Source organism: Chamaea fasciata, unplaced genomic scaffold (assembly GCF_029207755.1).
Source record: "Chamaea fasciata isolate MVZ Bird 193981 ecotype frontalis unplaced genomic scaffold, bChaFas1.0.hap1 SCAF_24, whole genome shotgun sequence".
NCBI classification, from domain to species: Eukaryota; Metazoa; Chordata; class Aves; order Passeriformes; family Sylviidae; genus Chamaea; species Chamaea fasciata.
The window spans coordinates 6997808-7018838 of record NW_027094109.1 but is presented as its reverse complement, the minus strand read 5'-3'; the positions used below and the strand labels follow the sequence as shown (position 1 = coordinate 7018838).

Sequence of the window (21031 nt, the reverse complement as noted above, 5' to 3'; positions counted from 1 at the left end):
AAGGACTTGTGCCAAAGAGATTTCGCAGCAAAGCAGCTTCCCACCCCACTGAAAGGGCATTCTGGCAACCCCTTCTTTCACAGCTGAGCCAGGGGATGGGGGAGAATGGCCACATCAGACAGGAAGGGTAATAGTTGGTAGCACGTGCCAACAGGAGCAATTGGTTCACAGGTGGTATACCTGGTCTAGCTTTGCCCGCGGGACATTCTGTTGATGGTAGGCCAGAATGGAGTCAGCTCGGCCCTGCAGGACAGCCTCTGCAGCTCTAGGGAGAGAGCACAAATCACTTGAGAACAGGCACCGTTGCCCCGTCCTACCCATCCGAGGCCCCAGTTGCCACCTCCATTCTTCAGTTCCGCAGGAAGAGGGAAATCTCTGGAGGTAACCAAGAGTCCTCCCAGTCTGTCCTGCACAGACCCCAATGGATGATCACTTTCTGTTGAACTTCCCTCTTCCCATGTCCTGCGACAGGCTTTGCTTTGCACCTGCTGTCCTAAGGTGGGTGTCACCAAGATGCTCTGGGATCTCCCACACTGAACCTGTGGTACAGCAGAGCTCTAAAACTAAACAGACTAAACTAACTGCTAAGACTCTATGGCTGAGAGAATGCAGGACAGAAGAGTGGAACTGTGTGGACCGTGCCATGTGTTACATCACACTCCCTCTGACACCCACCCCTCGGACACTTTCGAATCAGACCAGCAGCCCACACTGCTTGGGGTGAATCATTTTGTTGGATGATGACTAGATGGGGTCTACAGTGGGTGAAACAGAGTGCAGAGCCAAGCCTCACTGGGAGGAAGTGGGTATTTAAGTCCAAGTTTGCCCATCTGCAGAGGCTGCCAGCATACCTCATGAACCCCAGGGCTTTCTCACTCTGTCCAACCAGAGAGACACAGGTTTTTCCAGCTCTCTTGTGCTCAAGCGCTGCATGCAGCAGGCAGGTGTGACGGGGCCGGCCAGGTGTGACAAGGCCAGCCAACACCAGTGGGGGAGGTATGGGCTTTACTGCTTACGTGTTAGCAAGGTGCGTTGTAAAGACGTAAACAAACTGTGAAGGCTGCTTCCCTGCTCCGCCGCCTCCGCCTCCTGCGGCCTCTGACCGCAAGCCAGGGGCAGCACCATGGGGCACGCCGGAAGCACTGCTCTCGGTCAGGTTAGGCAGCGGGTTGGACCCTGGGCCAAGCTGTGGGGCCGTGGACATCGCAGGATCTGCTACATTACAGCCTGCGGAAGGAGAGGAGACGAGCTGCCGGGAGGGCGCTGCTGCCGGGTCGGAGCCCGCGGGCGGCACGGACGAGCCACCAGCGGGTGGCAGCACCGGCCCGCCTGGCCCGGGGCCGCTGCGCGCGGCACCGGCCACTGTGGATCGGCAGCCGTTATTAGCTAAGATCCATAATTAATATTACCAAGCACTGCAATTACCAGAGGCATGCCTTGCCTTCCTCTACCCTCGCCCCTTAACTCAGCTGGCTCCCTGCTCCCCTCCAGCTACCTCTCCCCATGGCAGCAGCTCCTGCAGCCCGACCCTGCCACGGCGGCATTTGCACAGGAGACATCGCCGGGAACCGGTGCGGGGACTCGGGCGCTGCCTCGTTGCCAGCCCCTGCCCCTGGGCAGCCCCGCGGTGACCCATTCCCGCCAGGCAGATCTGGGTGCAGGCTGTGACAAGGGAAGCAGCACTATCCCTTCCCGCACAGGCTGCACAGGCTATGGACTGTGCCGAGAAGGCGAAGTGGATGTTCTGGAGATGATGGCAACAATGCACTGGCAGGCACTGAGGCCACCCTCTCCCTGCTTTTCTACACGTTCATGTTCTCCAGCAGACAACATGGGCATCTCCTCAGGTCCCACAGGACCTTGCCCCATCTCTCATATATTCTCCCTGTTACAGTTTGAAAGCAAAGTGAACTGTAGATATAAATGTCAAAGAATACTGATGCTTTTGGAAAACAGAGAAGATCTACACTGTGTTGTCCCTAAAATTGCACACCTCAGGACAGCTCAGCTCTGCCCAAACCACTGTCAAGACCTCAAGAGCATCTTTAGACTCAGCTGTCTTTACAACATAGCTGCAGAGAGAAAGGTGAGTGGCCTGGCACAGACTCATCTGCTGCAGTAAGAGCAATGCACATCGCACTCTAGCTGCCATTATGACCAGGGCAGTGTGGCCAGAGCCAGGGACATTCAACCTCAACACCTTTCCCTCCAGCATCTCAGTAGCATCTCCACAAAATAGGTCCCAGACCTCACTGCATGGCAAATATTCTCACAGCACAACAACCACCAACTGAAATGGGCCCCCACGCACTCGGCTAAGTGAGCACGTACAGGCAAAGCTAAAGGTGCCAGTGTCATCAGCCCTCCTGTGCCTTAGGAAGGACCTGGCTTTATTCAAGCCTCAGAGCTGGTAAGGAGGCAGTCACTCACTGTGTGCACTGCTGAGGGGTTTGTCGTCTTCCTCGCTGTCCGGCCCAGAGCACCATTCATCGCCGCTGTATGGCTGCTTCCTTTCCAGCACACACCGGCGCTTACTACGGGGAGCCACCTCACCTGCAAAGGGACCATCAGAGGCACTTAAGGCACTGAAAGGTTGGAGTCCTGCCCAGCTGGGTGCTGCATGCTGGCAGTGCCAACCCAACCAGGATGCACTGAGCAATAAGCCTTATTCTGACATCTGCCCAGCACTGGTTAAGAACCTGAAGCATCTGCTCAGTCTGGGCTCCTTGTCTTAGCAGCCAGATCTAGTGAGACTTCCCTGTGAGAGACAAAGTTCCAGAATGAGATGTATTTCTTACTGCCTGCACACAGTATGTGTCTACCTGCAATTCCAAACTAGAGAACTTTGGGCATTAACTGTAAACCTAAAGGGTCTGCGATTCAGCAATTAAAATCTGAATATAGAATGGAAAGGTGCATCAGTCACATCCTTTGTAGGAACAAGAGACAGACTGAGCCCTTTGTTGACATCAATCAGGCAGGGGCCTGCCTGCTCTCCATAAACTCGTATGCTCCCTCCACATGTCCCTGTCTCAGATGGGACTGATGCAGCTCAGAGAGGAAGTGGCTTGCCTAAAGGCACTTAGGGACTCGGAGAGCAATCAGACACAGGATGAGTAACTTCCAGTCGTGTGCTTTAACTAATGAAACATTGTCTGGCCTCGCTTTTTTACATCGTCTTTTTTACATCATGACCATATTCACATGATCTGCCAGTGTATTAGGAAAACAGGAGATTCGGGCATTTCTGATCAAGCCATTTTAATAATTTTCCTGTGGAAGTGTGGTTACAAGATAGTTCTGGGACAAAACTGCAAATGCTTATGATCAGTGGTGTACGGTTACCCCTGTAACACTATGGGGTATATTCTACCTGTCAATTCAGGCACATTCTACCTGTTCTTCCATGGCACAGCTCTGGCCTAAGCCAGTCAGTCAACATGGCTTTGACTGTGAAAACAAATCCTTAGGGGCACAAGCCAGAACAGAAGCTCTGCGTCTGCGGACCGGGTGTGAGTCTTCATTGGAACCAAGGGCACCACTGGAATTTCTCCTCCTACAACTGTCTGGGAGATGCTCAAGTATCCCACAGAGCCACTGAGCACAGAGCTTGGTGGAATGCAAGAGGTTACAGGGAAGGCCGCTGAGGACAGGGAAGGCAAGGCGTTTAGAAGCACTGACTCAGCCCTTTCCCAGAAGCCACATGCTGTAACACAAGAGTTATCCATTGCTGATGAAACCACAGAACTGTTCAGACAGTGACCCTTGCAGCACCTCCTTGCTACCCATGACTGAGTTGTTGGGCAGCTGCAACACCACAAAGCAGCTCTCTAGCAACAGCAAGGAGTTAGAAAACAACTAAGTCCCAAGTTAAAAGTTTGCACATTGCACATGCAGGGGCATTCGGAGTAGTTTCAGCGAACCATGCTGTTGCTTAGATGGCCTCACTAGCCTGTGAAAACCAGTGCCAGATTCTGGGTGGAACAAATGGTTTAGGGAATGAAATGCAAAGCAAATGAGAATTCAGCCACTCTGGTCGAAAAACTGCAGATGTGACAAGCAGTGATGCAAAAGTCACACAGGCAGCCAGGACAAGCCTGAACAGAACACACAGCAGAGAAACCAAAGATGCTCCCATCACAAGTCCTGCCAGGACGTTTGTAGCAACTGAGAGGAGGACATGCTGAGGCAAGGAGAGCATTACCTTTTGATTCTGTGTCCTGTGATGGGGTGCTGGCTTCTCGCTGTTCTCCGGAGTCCACCGAGATGCTTCGTTCCCGCTTCACCTTGCCTTTCAAGGAGCTGAAGTTTGGGACAGTGTTCTGGCTATTTTTCAGTCCAGAGTTGCCAGGGGAAATCTGAGTGGCCTTGCTGCCATGGCTGCCTGCCCCCACACCCTTTGAGCCCAAGTTACAGGTGGGTGCTTGGTTCACATTGTGGTGCTGGGCCAGGGCACTGCTGCTGCCTGCCTTGCCATGGCTGGGCAGTTTGTTGTCAGGGTGCATTGGCTTGGCTAAAGATTCCCACAGTGCCAGTGGAGGGAGCTCCCAGCCCCTTAGATCAGAAACCTGCAAGAGAAAAGAGCAGCAAGTCAGCACAGTGCCCCTCACACAGGTGCAGCTGCTGGAAGCACAGGCCAGGACCAGTGCACTGGGGCTGTCACTTGGTCACAGGGCCAGACAAAGTCCATGGCAAGGCACAACCCAGAGCTGCTCATGCTGGGAATTAGCCTTGGCCCCTTTAAGCAAAAAATCCTGCTCTGCATTTTCTCACTCACATGCTGACAAGCTGTAAACTCTCACCCAGGCATGGCAGACTTGCCAGTACTTCAAGGAAGAGCCACAGACACGAGCACCCTCATTTCCAAGACCAAGACGAGAAATGGGTGCTCCATGCCAGCCTGGCCCTTTGATGAGCACAAGGATGCTCAGAGCTATTTTGCAGGTGTTCCCAGAGCTTAGATGACTTTGTGACCCTAGAGAGAAATCTGGTGCCCTACTGTTTTCAGGGACCCCTTTTGCTGCTAAACAAGTTTCCTCTGCCCTGCAAAACACACAAAACACAACTGAGCAGACAGTCTTAACACAAGCCTATAAAGAGAAAACTGGGACAGAGCAGGGAACAAAGGTTGAGGCAACTGAGAAGGAGGCAGTGGGTTGCAAGGGCAGAGCTAGGAAGTGCAGGCACTCATCAGACGAGCTCTGCCTCTCCCAGGGCCCTGAGGGACAGTCCCAGCTCCTGCTTTAAGGCTCTGGGTGAGGGGGTGTCCACATTAGCGGGAGCTTCCAGCCCAGCAGGATGATGCAATGTGCCACAGGCCTGCTGGGATAGCAGGATGATGCTCTCCTGCTCAAAACCCAGCTCAGCTTTCTGAATAGCCCTGCAGGCTGAGGCAGATTCTGGCAGAGTAGAGGAGGTTAGGGCAGAACACAGAGGTTTCTGGGCTGAGGGACACGCATGCAGGTAAGCAACGCTGCAGCAGCCCTCCTTTCAGGATCTACTTGCCTTGGCAGAGTCTCATGCTCACACTGGGAATATTCCCCTTGAAACTCTGCACAGGCATTAGAGATGACTGGGATGCAGCTCCATATCACATTGTGTATTCTGGAAGGCCACCACAAACCCTTGGTTCAACACGTAACTCTGGTAACTACACCCTAACCCTGTCACAGTCGTTTTTACTTCTTGGGGAAGCAGGAAGCAAGGAGAGTAAACCACAAGTTCATGGAAGCTGAGGTATTACTCTGCTTGCTCACATCTGCTCTATGCTTTGCGTGACACCTCCACAATGCACCGAGAAGCTTCCCTGTGCACAGGCTGAGGAATTTCCCAGCACACAAGGAGGGGTTTGCTGTGGTCTGCTCCTCCCATTTGGACCACGCAGGCCAGATGCTGTGCACGGATTTCTTCTGCCATCCAGGGACAGGAAGCACCAGCTCCAGACCAAACCCCACGTGTCTAAATAGTACCACAAGAGCTCAGCAGCACTACACATGCTGCTCCTGCCTTGCTGAAGGTGAGCCTGGAGACACCACTAGCAAAAGCCAAGTGCTCACTCTGCCAGGGCAAAATCACTGCACCCTCACAAAGAAAGCCAAGTGAAGCACATTCGGCAGACCCATAATCCCCAAAAGACTGTGATCGCCACAAGGTGCAGGCTGCAGCTTGTCGCGCACTGTGAGCGAGTTCTGTGCCTGCAGAAAAGGTCTTCTCTGCCAAGGGGTCGTCTCAGCACCTGCCTCCCTGCAAGCTGAGCTGGGGGCTGCTGGCATGCTATGCAAACACTGCTGTGGCACGGCCCGCCCAAGCGTTCTTCCTTAGTTACTGGGATCCTTAGTGCGCAGCTTGGCCTATCATTGCTTCCTAGCTAGGAGTTGGTAGTTACTCCCTCTTCCTCCACCTCTGCCCAACACACCTCGGTGAGGGCTCTGCTCTAGCCTGGAGGAAGATGGTGAGCTACAGTGCTGATTAATTTTCACAGCACATAAGGGAGTTGCTAGCCCTTTAAGTGTCAGCCAGTCTCGCTTGCTTGCTCTTGTTCTCCAGAGACCTATTAATAGCAGCTGGAAAGATCACATCACTCTCTGGATATTTATACCCCTCATTCCACACCAGGAGAGATTTATGTCAGAGCTGCTGTCCCAGTGCCTGCCCAATTGCTCTGTCAAACCACTTGCAGGGGGAGGGGAGCTGAGGGGGGAAGGAGACACAGAGAGGGCAAGCAGGGAGGAGGAGAAGGTCCATATGGCACAAGCTGCAGCATTAAGCACACACATGCTGCCTGCAGCCACTGGCTGGCCGGCCACAGGGAGCCTTCAGCCCCACCAAAGAGGTTGCTGCCAGACAGCATTCCAGAAAACAAGCCCTGCAGCAGCTCCTTCTGCTGGTGGCCCAGAGGCCCTCCCCCACCTCCGCTTTGCCGCGCTCGCAATCCCTGCAATACTCTGCACCACGGTCCTGAGGGTCACAAACCCACTGACGCCATTGTGTGGCTACACCCGCACTGAGGGTGCGCTCCCATTTCAACAGCAGGCTGGGAGATCCGGGTCTGCCTGTGGCACATCTGCACCGGCATGATACTGTGTGTGTAACAGATGCCAAAAGGCTTCACCGAAAGTGTGAATGCCCAGCTGCACTGTAGCACAACCCTGGTACGGCCCAGCAAGGTGAATACTTCAGGGAGGGAGGAGGAAGCCCAGGGCCCTGAAAAGCCCACGCCTGCAGAGTCCAGAGATTCACCTCATGCCCCTCTGGTTCTCAGATGTGACTGCAAGGAACACACACCTCCAAGCCGAAGGACCTGGCAGTTGCCATGACAAAACCTTCAGGCACTGCCTGCAGCATGGATGAGCCTCATCAGCTGTGAGGTTCCTCCAGAATGTAACATCTGGGAGGCACTTACCTTCTTTCTTTATTTTGGACTAGGCTGGTTGTCCAGGGAGGTCATTCAAAACCTTGCCTGAGGCAGGATGGAAAGCTACCCTGGGCTGACAGAGGGACCTGGCTAAACTTTGGAAAGTCCTCCCGTCTAGTGTCCTCTCAGAGGGATAACACTTGCCTCACAATTCCTAATGGGACAAATGCCAGAAGCAGCTGACTGAAGATTCTGTTCTGCTTTCAGAAGTAGCAACAGCTGGATTCTGTTGCAGATGGATAGCAGGGATCCGCCTCAGCCTCTCGTGTCTGGCCGAAGCATGACAATAGGCGTCTTGACTGCTGTAAGCTCCTTCCACATACCCTGAGTTTCTAACAGGCATGCCATACACCTGGGCCATGGAAGATAATTAACTAGAAAGTAGATACACTGACACCAGGAGACAAACAATTCAAAACACCTTGAAAAGAACACGACAAATAGAAGACTGCACAGAAATCTGTCTTTCTCTGCAATTTAGCAACACACCCACTCCAGCCTGGTAGTTTTGAAGACAATAGCAAACTTAATTCCCACTGGTTAAAGCAAGCAGATGAGATTCCTGGCTTCTGCTCCCAGCTACCACCAATTCCACTCGTGAGCCCAAGCAAGTTTTGGGTGCCTTGATTCCACCATCGTTACACAGGAGGACAACCCAGCCAACCTCATGATAGGAGGGAAACTTTCAAGGCACAGTATCTGTGGAACAAAGGGCTACATCCAAATGCAGAGAGTGTTTGCACCTGATACATCTGAAAAGCCACAGCCTTAAATCTAAGGCTGAGACCTTAGCAGACAAGAAATCTTGAAACAAAATAACAAAAACTGCTTTTAGTAAGCCTTCTCCAGTGCAGACTGAACAGCAGCAGAGGGAGAGAAGGAGTAAGCCCTGGGCAGGAGAGACTGGGCTGACATTTGTAATCTGGGAATTGCTAGCTGATAGTTAAGAAACCTGAAACCCCGCTGCATTCCCGGAAGACTTTCTGGTGAATCATGCTCCCGGGCTCTCTCCAGAGGACGATAACATGGATTCCCAACACTGCTGCAAAGAACGAGGGGCCCATGCGTGCCAGCAGCCTCGCAGCTTCCACATCTGGGAGCTGGCTGGCATTGCTGCTGTGCTATCCCTCTTGGAAGAAGGCACAAGAGAGGAAGCCGGGAAAACAGAGCCACAATGACTCAAAAAAGGAAGACGCTTCGTCACACCTCCCTCCCACAACGATCAAGTTGTGCATGCACAGTGGACACCAGAACCCAGGCCTCCTGAGCTGTGCTGTGCGTTCCACAGCTCACCAAAAGCCAACATACAAGACACCCAACATACAAAACGGGTTGTGACACGGTGATGCAACACACAGAAAGTCACGGAACCCTTCTCTGCCAGCCTGTCCAGGAAGTAACGAGACCGCTTTACCATTGCAAACACCCTCTAAGCACGCAGCCTATGCTGATAACCACCCAATCACTCACTACAGGACGCTATCCTGGACAATCTAATCCAAATTCCATGGACACCACCACAAACTCATGCTGAACACCTTGGCCTTGGAAATGAGAGGTCCTAAGCAAGCTCAAGGGCTTCTTGAAGAAAGACATTAGGCAGAGAACAGCAGGAGAGACTCCAGAAACCTGCTGCTCCCTCCTGAGATACCATGCACTCCGAATCTGGATGAGATCCCTAGCACACGACCCAACACCAGTCCTAGATTACCAGTCCTCCCAGGGTTAAGAGCAAAAGGGGTTGAACACCTCCAAAAAATACCATACTATGTCAATAAAGTCAGTGTATTTCATGGAGGGAGAGACTAAGACAACTTCCCAGAAGTGAGATTTCTGAGGTGTGTGATCCTTGGATCACTTCTGATTTGAGAAAAGGCCAGAATCAGAAACTTGACCTTTCCCATGAAAAAATCGTTCCAAAACAGTCCTTCTCACAAGATGGTTCAACAGGTTTTGAATCTGTTCCAGTGAGAAACAAACCCCTCAAAACCAGTAGCGAAATAGCATTGCTGTCAGCCAGCCAGCTCCAGCCAAGAGTCAGGGATGGGTCTGAACACCCAGACGGAGCCTGAAACCGACCTGAGCCCAACAAGCACAGCTGCGAGACAATCCGCTATACAGCAACCAATGACTACAGGATCATCTCCCTGACCCCAGTGTGGGAACGCTTGCCTGAGTGTTCATCACCAGCGACAACAGCTTTAACCCAGGCTGCTGCTAAAGGCATTCTCATTTCAGCTTTGCTTTGGCCAGAGAGAGACACTGGAAGACAGGGAGTTCCACTGGGCAACTCTGCTGACAAGGGTCATCAGTTTTGAATGCGTCATGAAATTATCTTGCCCTTTTATCATCAGACTGATAAACTCAAGAAGCCTCTTTTCACTTCCATTTATCTCTTAAATCTTTCTAGTGTCCTTTTAAATGGCAGAGAAGGTGGTGCCCTCGACAGTTTTATGGGAGGGTTCTAAAAGACCTGCAGAGAGAACCTAGTGCTCTTTTGACTCCTAGCAGTTCTCTTGAGTCGTTTTAGCAGGCCCTGTTATCTCCTGTCATTTGGAGCTGTCTTGAGAATTCTGAGTTTCTGTGGGGCTACTTGGCCACAGGTTGCAAAGGTCTCAGATTCATGTTCCCTACCACCTAGGGACACACATCCCATGTAAGGTGGGTGGAACTTGAGGCTCAGAGACACCAAGGTGAATCAGGAATGCAATTTGCTTTCTTCCCAGCACCACTTCTGTCACAGCTTCAGCCCAATCAGGGTTAGAAGACCTCTCCTAGCCTTTACTTGTCCCCCTAGTTCAACAGTTTCTCCCACTCCTCTCCTCTTTACTGCAGCACCAGCCAGAGCCTGCTTTCCTGTTCTGTGCTGAGGGAGTTTCCAGGTCTAACACCAAATATGCAGATCCTTTTAACTTCCCAGTCCAACTGGTGTGTTCCCTACAGAAACCCTGCATGCGCCAGACATTACTCGACAGTCACACGTGGCTCCCTTGGGATGATAACACGGAACTGCTTCCTACAATGGCTAGTGCGATTTGCAGGGGTGGGTCAGCGAGAGAGACCTGCAGGAAGCTGGCGGGTGCCCCGCATGAAGGGCAGTACAGCCACCTGTATGCTGCAGTTTGGCAGACTGCAGTCGAGTAACAGCATGTCAGGAAGCAAAGCCAGAAATCTCTTCCAAAGGTATTGCTGCTGCTCAAGGAGCTTCAATTTCCTCTGAGGCAGGATCTCATCCTGCAGTATATGAAATCTGGCCAGGAACATGGGCTGCTGTAACAGCAGGACACCCCCACACAGCCTTTGGCTGTGCTGGGATGCACTAAGACAAGTTCATCTGTACATGAATGGGGCGGTTTCCCTGAGAAAACCCTTCTGGCAGATAACACCACAGGCTGCAATGCAAGGCCAGAACACAGACCTCCATGGACAGCTGCTACATGACATGAAGAGATCTCCTCAGGCCATTTCCACTGTGTTTGTGCACTGGTGTTACTGGGACTGGGCAAGTAATCCTAAAAAGCCTAGCTAGTGAGCTGTGCCTCACATTGCGTCCGCTGTATCAGCTCTCCTGAGCAGCAGGGCTCACAGCTGAGACCTTAAAACCCTACCTTTTCCACAAGAATTGCAAGGGAGACAAGCCGTGCCTAGGGTCACCCATGTCAGGTAAACAGCTGATGCAGCTGAGCCTATGAGGTCAGTCTTTCACCTGCATCTAGGATTCAGTAACTGCTTTGAGATCCTTTGGCAATAGCAAAAGAAGTCCGCAATGCCGGCAGCGTTCAGGATTGGAACCCAGCAATGCCAGAACACAAGGAGCTTCCAGCCTTTAACACAACAGTTTCTGCTCATCTTTTTATACAAAAGTCTGTTTGTAGGGCTCTGTGACTGACTAGCTATCGTCAGCAAGGCCATCAACTGGCTGCCTTCCCTCCCCTGTCCCCAAGCCAGAGACACAAGGGTTCCCGAGCACTGCAGGGCCTGCTGCCCATGGCTGGTCCAGCTCCACGCTGGCTGTCCAGAAGCATCAGATTTTCCGGGTGCCCCACCTCTGGGCCCGAGGTGGAGCCTACGGCAGGAAGCCACTAGGTGTCACCGTCACCCAGGGCATCCACAGCCCGGCCAGGGCTGAGCACAGGCCAACTCGCTGCACCTCCTGCCAGCGCGGCGGTGCCTGGGCTGGGGCACAGTGCGTGCACCCGGACCCCAGGCCTCCTTGGCACCTCAGCCCTCACCCCAGCGCCTCCGCAGGGTGCGGAGGGCTGTGCTGGGGAGCAGAGCCATGCACCACATCCCTGCAGCAGATGCTTACTACGCTCGTTCAGATTAAAGCAGCATGGAGATAGATGCCTGTTGCACAGTGCAGGAGAGGGCTAGACATCCCACACCACCTTGCAGAAAATCTCCCTGAAACACTAGCTCTCCCTCTGAGCAAGCTCAGATCGCTTTCCAGCCTGAAGAATAGCACAGTCTTTGCAGCCAGGGTCCCAGTAGGAAACCCTTGTGGCAGGGTCTCCCTTACCACCTCTCTCAGGGATGTGTACCCCAGCTACACCCTGCTGTATGACCAGCAGTGCAACAAGTTTGTTTGCCTTGGAGGAGGCTCGAGGCAGAGAGTCAGGGAAGAGTTGGACTCTTCTATGCCCAATCCTGGCACTAAATGCAATATACAAAGGACACACCTGCAAAATAGGAAGAGGTTGGAATATCTGCAGGCCTGCAAATTGCCTGGATTGCAGCACCATGTCTGTGCAACTGGGAACACACATGTCTGGACCCCAGCACACCTGGGGAGAGGGAGCTGACAGAGAAACGCAGGAAAGAGAGGGAAGCAGGGTGGCTGCCCCAGCACCTTGCCCCCACACTGCTGTCTGCCGGCCCTGTCTGTAAAAGAGATGCAGCAAGCTGCTGAGCACTCCTCCAAGATTATAAATACCAGGCCCGGCAGCAGCAAACGCTGGGCCCTATATTTAAACCATGGCTGAGGTCACTTCCTTTTCCCAGCAGCTCCCTCCAGCCCCCACCCCGTTGCCTCGTATTTGCATGCCATCATGACTAAGGCACATCGGGGTGTAAGGTCATAGGGGAAGCAGCTATGTAACTACTTCGCAGGAAATTCCACCCTGGGAAACCTTTCACCTTCCCCAGTGCAGAGAGGATCAGCACAGGCAGCTGATCTTGCAGCTGAGTGGTGGCAGCTGCCTGCACGCAGTACTGGGACTACAGGAAAGGAAGAGACCTCCCTCCCAAGGAGGAGAGGGAAGCCACTGCTCCCCATCTGGCTTTACCATCAGAATCTGGGCTCGCACCAGTCGGGAGAGAGATTTCCCCATTGTGCACCCCAAGACAGCAGTTGCTCTACCTCCTCACCATGCTTCACCTTTACCGCCAGAAGCCTCCTCCATAGGTAAAGCTGAAACTCCCCAGCTTCTGCCACTCGACAGGTGCAAAATGCAGCATGGCCTTCCCCACAGACCCAGTCCCGAGTCTCAGGGGCTACTCTGCCCTTATGCAAACACTCAAGCAACTCACAGAGCTCCTCCAGAAACACAGTGATCTACCCCTGGCCAGGCCTCCAACCACCCAAAAGGAAACAGGCAAAAAGAGCTAGGAATTGCCCCATCTTACTAACTGCAGCCCTTCGGGGAGGCAATAAGCCCTCTGTGGCAGCAGATGTACAGCTACAGAGGAAGAGAAAGGCCCAGAGGCAGCCTGCCCTGGGGCTCCTCCCACAGAGCCCCTCTTCCCCACCAGGAGAGAGAGATCTTGTTAGCTTATGACTAGCCAAGTGGGCAAGGGCTTCTGACATTCCTCCAGCTCTGAGGTTTGCAGGAGGCTTTAGGGCTTGCAGTGGTTCTTGTGGCCAGAGGCCAAGTGCCCAGACTCAGCCAGATAAAGCTCTGAAGCAGCATTGTTTGCACTAGGTACAGTAGCTGGGGTTATCAAGTGCTCACAACTCAGCCCTTGGTCCTCCACAGTTAATTCTAGTTCTGCCCTTATTTAAGAAACCGAACATACTAAGAAAAGTTATTGCAACAACAAAGACCAGGGTACAAAGGGGGGAAGAGTGCAAAGGCTACTTAGTGGGAGGAAATAAGAGATCTTTTGGAAGCAGGACGGGTGTTTCGGTAATGATATAAACAAGTCAGCATCGGGGTTTGCAGAAGAACTAGTTTGCGACTTTCACAAGGAATCTATTAGATTTCATATCTATTAGATTTCAAAGTCCCCAGCTGTTCGGATCACCAAGCCAGTTCTCCAGTCTCTGAGCTAGCATGAGATACACCGGGGTCGACATCTCTGAAGACTCTCATCCAGAAAGTTTCCTGCACAATGTCTTGGCATGCTAGTCAAAAGCCTCTTCCTCTACCTCGTCCCATGGATTCTGGAGAGGAAGTTTGTGACAGAGCAGGGGTGTTGAGGCAGCCCTATAACTCCTGGAATCAGCTGATCAGGAAACACACAGAGCAGAAAGCTTTGAGGAAGCATAACTGCTATTGAAAGACAGACAGTGCAGAGCTAGCAAGCAGAGAGGGACACGATGGTCCAGCCCCCTGGGCCAGTGACAGGGTACTTGTTGTCCTCTTCAGCACACGGATATTGTGCTTTGGCTCCGAGCCTGCGCCCGCAGTGAGGCACGCCTGTGCCCTCCAAGGCTCCGTCTCCACAACAACAGGAACCAGAAGCCACAGCAGACCCCGAGCAGCTCATTGGCCCAAGATCACGTTACAGGACAGGAAGGAAGAAGGCACTTTGATCAGTCTAGAATTGCTTTAAACAGGTTCCACACCAATATCTTAGCCACTGGAATCAACCCCCCAACACCCTGAATGTCCAATTCCTAAAGACGTGTTCTGCTCTGGCATGCACATCAGGGCCTAAGCAACCCAGCCACTGGCAGCTGCTCCCAAGGAAAGGTCATGGCAGAAAGCAGCCTAGAAGAAGGCAGAGAGCCTCCCTATGCCTTGTCAGAGGAAATCAAGACTCAACACGGCCCTACCTCTCCGGTGTATGTCTTTAGCACAGGCACGTGCTAGCTGTCCTCAAAACAGCAGCAAGAGGGGATTTTAGAGGCAGCTGGCAGAGACAGGCTGGTGCTCCCCTGCAACTCCCCTCCTCACACTCAAGGGCAGTGAGAGCTCCTCCACCTGCCTATGGGACCCCCTGCTCCACGTATGCCCAACCTGCAGCCTGCTCCTGGCAGGCAGAGGGTCAGTGATGCCCAGGAAGCTGCAGGAAGCCTCTTCCTTGCCCTTTCAGGAACAATGGGACCATTGTGGGAGACTGAGCAAGTGTGGGCAGATCCCAGGACTGGCAGTTACTCAACCGGGTGCCCAATGTTCCTGCCAGGTTCTCTCTCTGCCTCCTCAGGTAGGAGGAGAGCGGGTGGCTGCCAGCCCTTCTGTGGGCCCTGGAAGAACACTGGCCGGCCCAGCCACAGGAGCACCACATCAGCATGCCCAGCGGCCCTGCCAAGCAACCTCACTCCTACCGGTAAGTCTGGGTACAAAATGCAGTCAGACAGCCACAGACACAAAGCTGTCAGACGACACCACCATGCAGCAGACCAGACTGTGAGCTGGGCGAGCGCTGCCAGCTTCACACCTGGATCAGCTGTGCTTTTGAGATATCTGGGGGGATGCTGCAGGAGCCGAAACCAGTTTTTTTCACCATAAAGTTGCATTTTGATTGCGGGTGCTAGTGCTGACCTGGGACCGAGAGCTTCTGGGAAAACTGGGAGCTCCTCCATGTGACACATAGGCAAGCAGTGAGAACACAACTGTGCGTGGGGGGACTGCTTTCCAAGCCTCCATAGTCTGAAAGCGGAACGAATAAGCAAGGAATCAAGCAGCTCCAACATACTCCCACTCTCCACAGATTTGCATCTCCCATGCCCAGCACATCAGTGTACAGAAAATGCAGGGATGCTCTGAATTCACACCCTCAAAGCACAGAGCCGATCCCCAAGGCAAGACCAGCACCCTGTGTCACACTCCCAGACTTTCCAGCAGAGCTTCATGCCCCCTTGGGCATGGAATCAGGGTATAAAATAACAAACACAGGTCATTGAGGCATACCCTGAGCATCTGCATGAAACCTTTGGCCAAGCACCTGACTCTGGACAAACAGCCTGACTTAAGGCTGCTGCAAGCCATCTCTAACATCGGAAATGCCTCTGGCTGATTCACAGGAGATGCAGTGCAAAGACAAGTGAAAAACAGTCCTACAAGACTCAGCACTGCCTCCCTGGGATCGCCGCACTAGGTACAAGCTGGCAGGCAGAGAGTAGAGATATTGCCTGTATCAATTGTGAGGGAGGAATGTCCTTTTCCACTTGATGCTGCAGCTGCTTCCCCATCTCACAACTAGACTCAATCTTCCAATTTTTAGGAGCACAAATACAGGCTATTATTCTCTCACCTGGCAGCACCAACTCTGCCAGTAGCACCCACTTCTGCTTCTCTTTTATCCAGTCTCATCGCCCTGCACTAGCTCCAGGAGTGCCACTGCTCCCTAATTTTGCCAGAGGTGGACTGAAAAGCAGCTTGAGCAGACTCACACAGTTCCCCAGGTCTGCACCCCAGTTCATACCTTCAGAACCAGTGTCGTCTTCCCTGCAACTCTCAGATAACTACTCTGTCAGTTCTTTACATGTCCCACCTGAGGGCATGGCTTTCTTCCTTTACCCAGATCACTTTCTCCAGTGTCTGATACTCAGCTCTGTGAAGGCCACTTCAAGACATGCCAGACAAATTAAATCCAACACTACCTCAGACCCCAAAAGGGAGGCTAGATGCCCTCTAAGAAAGGACTGGAAATAGAGCTGTCACTGCAAACCTGCCATGTGCCTCACTCTGCAGCCAACTCTGTTCAACAAAGCAGCACAACCCCCAGATGGGTTTTGCTCTTCCCTAAATGCTCAAGCACAAGAGTCCAAGAGGAGGGCAGGTAAAAACATCTGATGGATTTGACAGGGCAGGGTTTAATCTGTATCTCTTTAGAAGATGGCATGCCTGAAAGAAAACATAGTATCTGCTTCCAACAAGGAAAAGGAAGAATCTGGGTAACCTTTTGCTGAGAGAGAAAAGAGAAAAAAAGAAAAAAAAAAAAAGAATCAGGGCAAGAGGGACAAAACAATCTTTGTCCTCATTTTCCTGGTCACGCAAGCACAGGGCAGCCGCAGTACCCGCTGGCCCAGCTTGGTCAGCAAATAATAACCACAACCAGCCCATTTTCACCAAAGCTTATAGAAACCAGGCTCCATGGTCTAGGGAAAGCTGTGTCCCCTGAGAAAGAGGAAGAGCATAGACGGGATTTCCAGACTACATAGATAATCACTCACAGAAACCAGATAGGACAGCACACCCTCAGAGGTCATCACTCGGCTCTACCATGTTTGCTCCAGATGCCGTCCCTTTAAACATGGCTCCAGAGACCACACAAGGGTTAAATCTGCCTATAAATATCTGTTCTCAGCAGGGCTGCTGCTCTGAACCCTCCAGCCATCTGTTCTAGCTTTCCCCCATCTAAGACTCTAACATCTGAAACATGCTCACAATTCTTAGGAGTGCTCCCAAAAATAGACCAGTGCCATGGCTTCGCTCGGCTGCCAGTGTCTGTGAGCACAGGAGCATGTATACCAGTGCCTGTGCCAGCACAAGCCTGGAGTCATGCAAATATGAACACGTCTGCCTCTATGACAGCGAGCAGGCCTGCACCAGCATGGGTCTGTTTGCATCTGTGCCAGCATGGGTGTGCCTGCTTAACTGCAAATTCATGTGAATCCGCACAAGCATGTTCATGCCGGTGTGAACCTGTATCTGTACACATGTGCGTGTCTGTACCGGCACATGTGTACAGAGAAGGTAGGAGAGAAGGTAGAAGCCTCTCTGCCGGTGGATGTGACCGAAGTCCTGCTGTGCCTTCCTCCTTGGCAGGACAGCAGTGCTGCAGGACACAGCCAGGCACCTGTCCTCCTGCAGCCCAGCCCTGCTCGGCCTCAGCACAAGAAGTCCTGCAGTGTCCAGGCCCTGGCACTCCAATCTAGACAGGGAGCCTACCCTGCAGCACAGCAGGGAACAGAGGACACCTGTTCTCTTGTTCAATGCTTGGCTCAGCAAACTCAGCAGTCCCACCTCTGGGCACCAGAACCTCACTGGGAAAGCAAGTAAAGCCTGATATATGTGAGGCCCAGGACACACCACCCTACTCACATCCAGCTGCAGCTTGCAGGATTTTCTCAAACACTCCAGAGAGAGAGCCTGGGCAAGGTTGCAGATAAAACAGCTTTGGAGCAGAGTGGGCTCCAAGTCTTTCATAGCTCTTTCCAAACATCACAGACATGAGTGGGTTCACCCTTCTGACTGCCAAGCCCAATAGCCTCACTCCACATGGGCAAATCTAGGAGACAACAATCATCTTCACGGCCTAATGCAAAACAGGAAATGAACTGTCAGCTCCCAAATCTGGATGTACTGTCCAGGACCAGACAGACCATTCTCCTGAGCGTCCTCAGGACACAGTGCTGCCCACCTGCTCTGTGCCAAACAAAGATCATACTCAAATTCCCATTATTCACTGAAGACCATCACACAGAATCTCAGCCCTGGCTTCTGGCCCTCCTGACACCACATCATAGGATGATGTGCATGCACGACCCCAGGGAGGGGACATGCAGTGTCCATCCTCCACACAGTGATAACAGCCCGAGGATGAGATAGCAGCTACATTTTCATCTCTAACTATTTCCACAAGAGTGATTTTCCCTTCCAGACAAGTAAAACTACAGAAAAAGCTCCAAACACAAAGTGCCTGGCTGTGCAGGATGAGGCTTTTTGGGAGTGCTCCATTTCTACCAGTCTCTAACCCCCACGGTGATGTGATGGCGAACACCTGCCACAACACAGCACACATGGCGCTAAGCCTCCTTGTCCAGCACACACACACACACACACACAGAGCACACTGGTGGGGGCTCCCTCAAAACTGTCCCTATAGATGTGGGCCAGTGGAAGGGACCAAGTCCACTGAAGTGTCATTTGCCTTTTTCTGGAGTGCATTCAAAAGGGCATCTGACAAATAGGAAGGTCAGAAGGCAGAAAGTACAAACCTACACAGTTTTGCTCAGGGTTTGCCAAGCTGCCCATCGCCTTTCACCCCTCTGATGTACTCGAGACAGCAAGGTGACTCCAAGAACTATAAGCAAGACTTCCAGTGAGGCCTAAAATGCAGGTACTCCTTCAACTCAGGTGACAACAGAAATGGAAAAGAGCTTGAAATTCCAGCTGTTCATTTCAGCTTTTGGCAGAGAGATGATCTAGGAAACAGCCTCAGTACACTGAGTCAACACAGCTGTACTCTGAGAGAGGAAAAAAAAACCCCATTGATCCAGGTATTGATTTGCTGCACGAGTTTGTGATTGTTTAGAAGTTTGCCCATGGATCAGACCTTGTTACAAGCATCTTTCCCGGGGATGAGGTTAGAAACAGACTATGCCAAACTCCAGTCACCTGCCTGGGGAGCAGAATGCAAGCAAATCTGGAAGTTAAGTAGTTCCTCAAAGATGCTTCCCTCCTCCACTCCCTCAACTTTAAAAACCATCTTGTTGGGTGGAGGAACACCACAAACAGCTGTAAGACAGCACCAGCATTTTGAGGAGTCCAGCAAGGGTGGAAAGAGGGGGGCTGAAGGCCAGGCAGTTCATCAGAAGTTTCAGATCATGAGATGGAAAGGATTTAAACAGCAGATCCATTTCAGGATTATATTCCCTGCCCCTACCTGTCAGAAAGAGCAGTGGGATTTCAAGATTCCCACAGGTTTGCAATCCAACCAGGCAAGGGCTGAAAAATTACACCAACTAGGACAAAACTGAACTGACAAGTCTTGTTTCCTTTTCTCCGGCAAAATCAAAAGCACATAGGTTAAGTACCAGGATCAAGCAGACATCCACTAACAGAGGTAATTACCAAAAGCACTGCTTACAAAAAGTTCCTGTACTGGGTCCAGTCCCCAGTGTGCTCCATGTTTGGTGGAAAACAATGGTATCCACTTCAGTACCTGGCCACAAGTGTCAGCAAACTGCAGGCTACTAGATTCTTTTCCAAACCATTCCTCCTCTTCTTCTGTCTTGGATGGCTGCTGAGTGAATGACCACAAATAAGTTCAAGGAAAAAGGGTGGCTCTGTCAGGCACAGCGATTTCCATCAGAAAGACACTCAGGTATTGCTACAGAGCTCTCCTCTTCCCACACATTGTCAAGCCTATGGGCGTAAGCTCTTAAGAGATGGGAAAGGAAAGAGAAGTGATGACAGGCTGAGGACTAGGCAATAGGCCGGAGATACATCCCCAGCATCCTCCTGACCTCAAAGCTCCCCTTACTGCTCAGCAGGTGTGCAGCATCCATTACCCTCTACTAATTTCTAGTCCCAGAAATTTCTGCCAGCACCAGATCCCAGCATCTCTTCTTGCTTTTCCTCACCTCTTCTGAGTTGCTGCCATAATTCCTGCGTGAACTGCAGATGTCTGCACACTGCAGCACTTTCACAGCCATCTCCAGCTTTACTGTATAGCAGACCATCAGAGATGGCCACCAGCCATCAGAGAAGAGGAGGGGACACAACTACATATGCAGAGACATAAGTCTTGGGGAATAACAGAGCTATGGTTCCCCTTATGTCTGCATTCCCCATGTGACATGTGCCAAAGAGGCTCAGCCTTACCAACAACCTGTGGGTACCTTTCCCCACTGTGCTCTTAAGCCTCTTTGTCCATCTTTCAGTTCCCTTCAATCCAACACAGCAAAATATTTTGAAGGATTTATTTTGCCTTTTAACGTTTCTTAGCCCACCACTCCCTTGCTAAAATAAAAAATCAATTTCTCCCCTTTCCCCACCTTTGCTGCCTTACAAGTATGTCCCACGATTAAGTTAGGATTTACGACAGAGGAAGAGGCAAACTAGTTCAGTGCAATGTGGGTATCCTCAGCTACTGCGTGGCTCACAGCAGGCAGCCCCCTTGCTGAAGTACACAGAAGCCAGTCAGACTGGAGAATTTGCTGCATTGTGTGCATTGGAAATAGCAACTATCAACAGAGAAATTAAGAAAATCTGTCTCTGAAGCCGACCGGACAATGTGCATCTGAAAACTTACAGGAGTAGCCTCCTTTATTTACAGCTAAGTTTTACTTCTGTGGGGTGCCACATGCTCCAGCACCCAGTGACCCGCTGCGAGCTGGGACACACATTGAGATCCCATGACTTGTTAGGATCTGTCACACAGTTCAGGCAGGAACTAAGGCTTGCCACAGGGAAGGAGGGAGGGAGCAGAGTGAGTACCTAGATCACACCTGCTCCACCCCCTGCACCATCTCCTGCCCACCCTGAGAATGGGTCACAAGGCTGCCCACAGATGGGGCTACAGAATTTGGATGCCTAGGAATTAAAGATGTTGATGGCCAAACCACAGGCCACAGCAAGAAAACACCTCTTATGCTCCCATTCTCTGGACACAGGATACATCGTGAGCAACCCAACAGCACAAGGTGCTTGAAACCTGGCCAGCTGCCCATGCCACCAGACTCACACAGAGCTCACACACCCCTGGCTGCCCCTTGACAAAAGA

The 21031-nt window shown here is 51.9% G+C and overlaps 1 protein-coding gene across 4 annotated transcripts in view; it reads right to left on the bottom strand.

The window, feature by feature from the left end:
* The window catches only part of BCL9L (BCL9 like), a 62309-nt gene that overhangs the window by 9176 nt on the left and 32102 nt on the right, over positions 1 to 21031 (bottom strand). For 3 of the 4 annotated variants that reach the window (XM_066203677.1, XM_066203676.1, XM_066203675.1), the window contains exons 2-5: positions 4205 to 4568; positions 2431 to 2553; positions 1017 to 1227; positions 181 to 265 (exon numbers count right to left, since the gene is read on the bottom strand). In XM_066203677.1, the coding sequence (XP_066059774.1) occupies positions 181 to 265; positions 1017 to 1227; positions 2431 to 2553; positions 4205 to 4505 (720 nt within the window). In that variant the 5' untranslated portion in view covers positions 4506 to 4568. Of the gene's footprint in view, positions 1 to 180; positions 266 to 1016; positions 1228 to 2430; positions 2554 to 4204; positions 4569 to 21031 lie in introns of those variants that run through there. The other variant, XM_066203678.1, reaches the window with a different exon arrangement.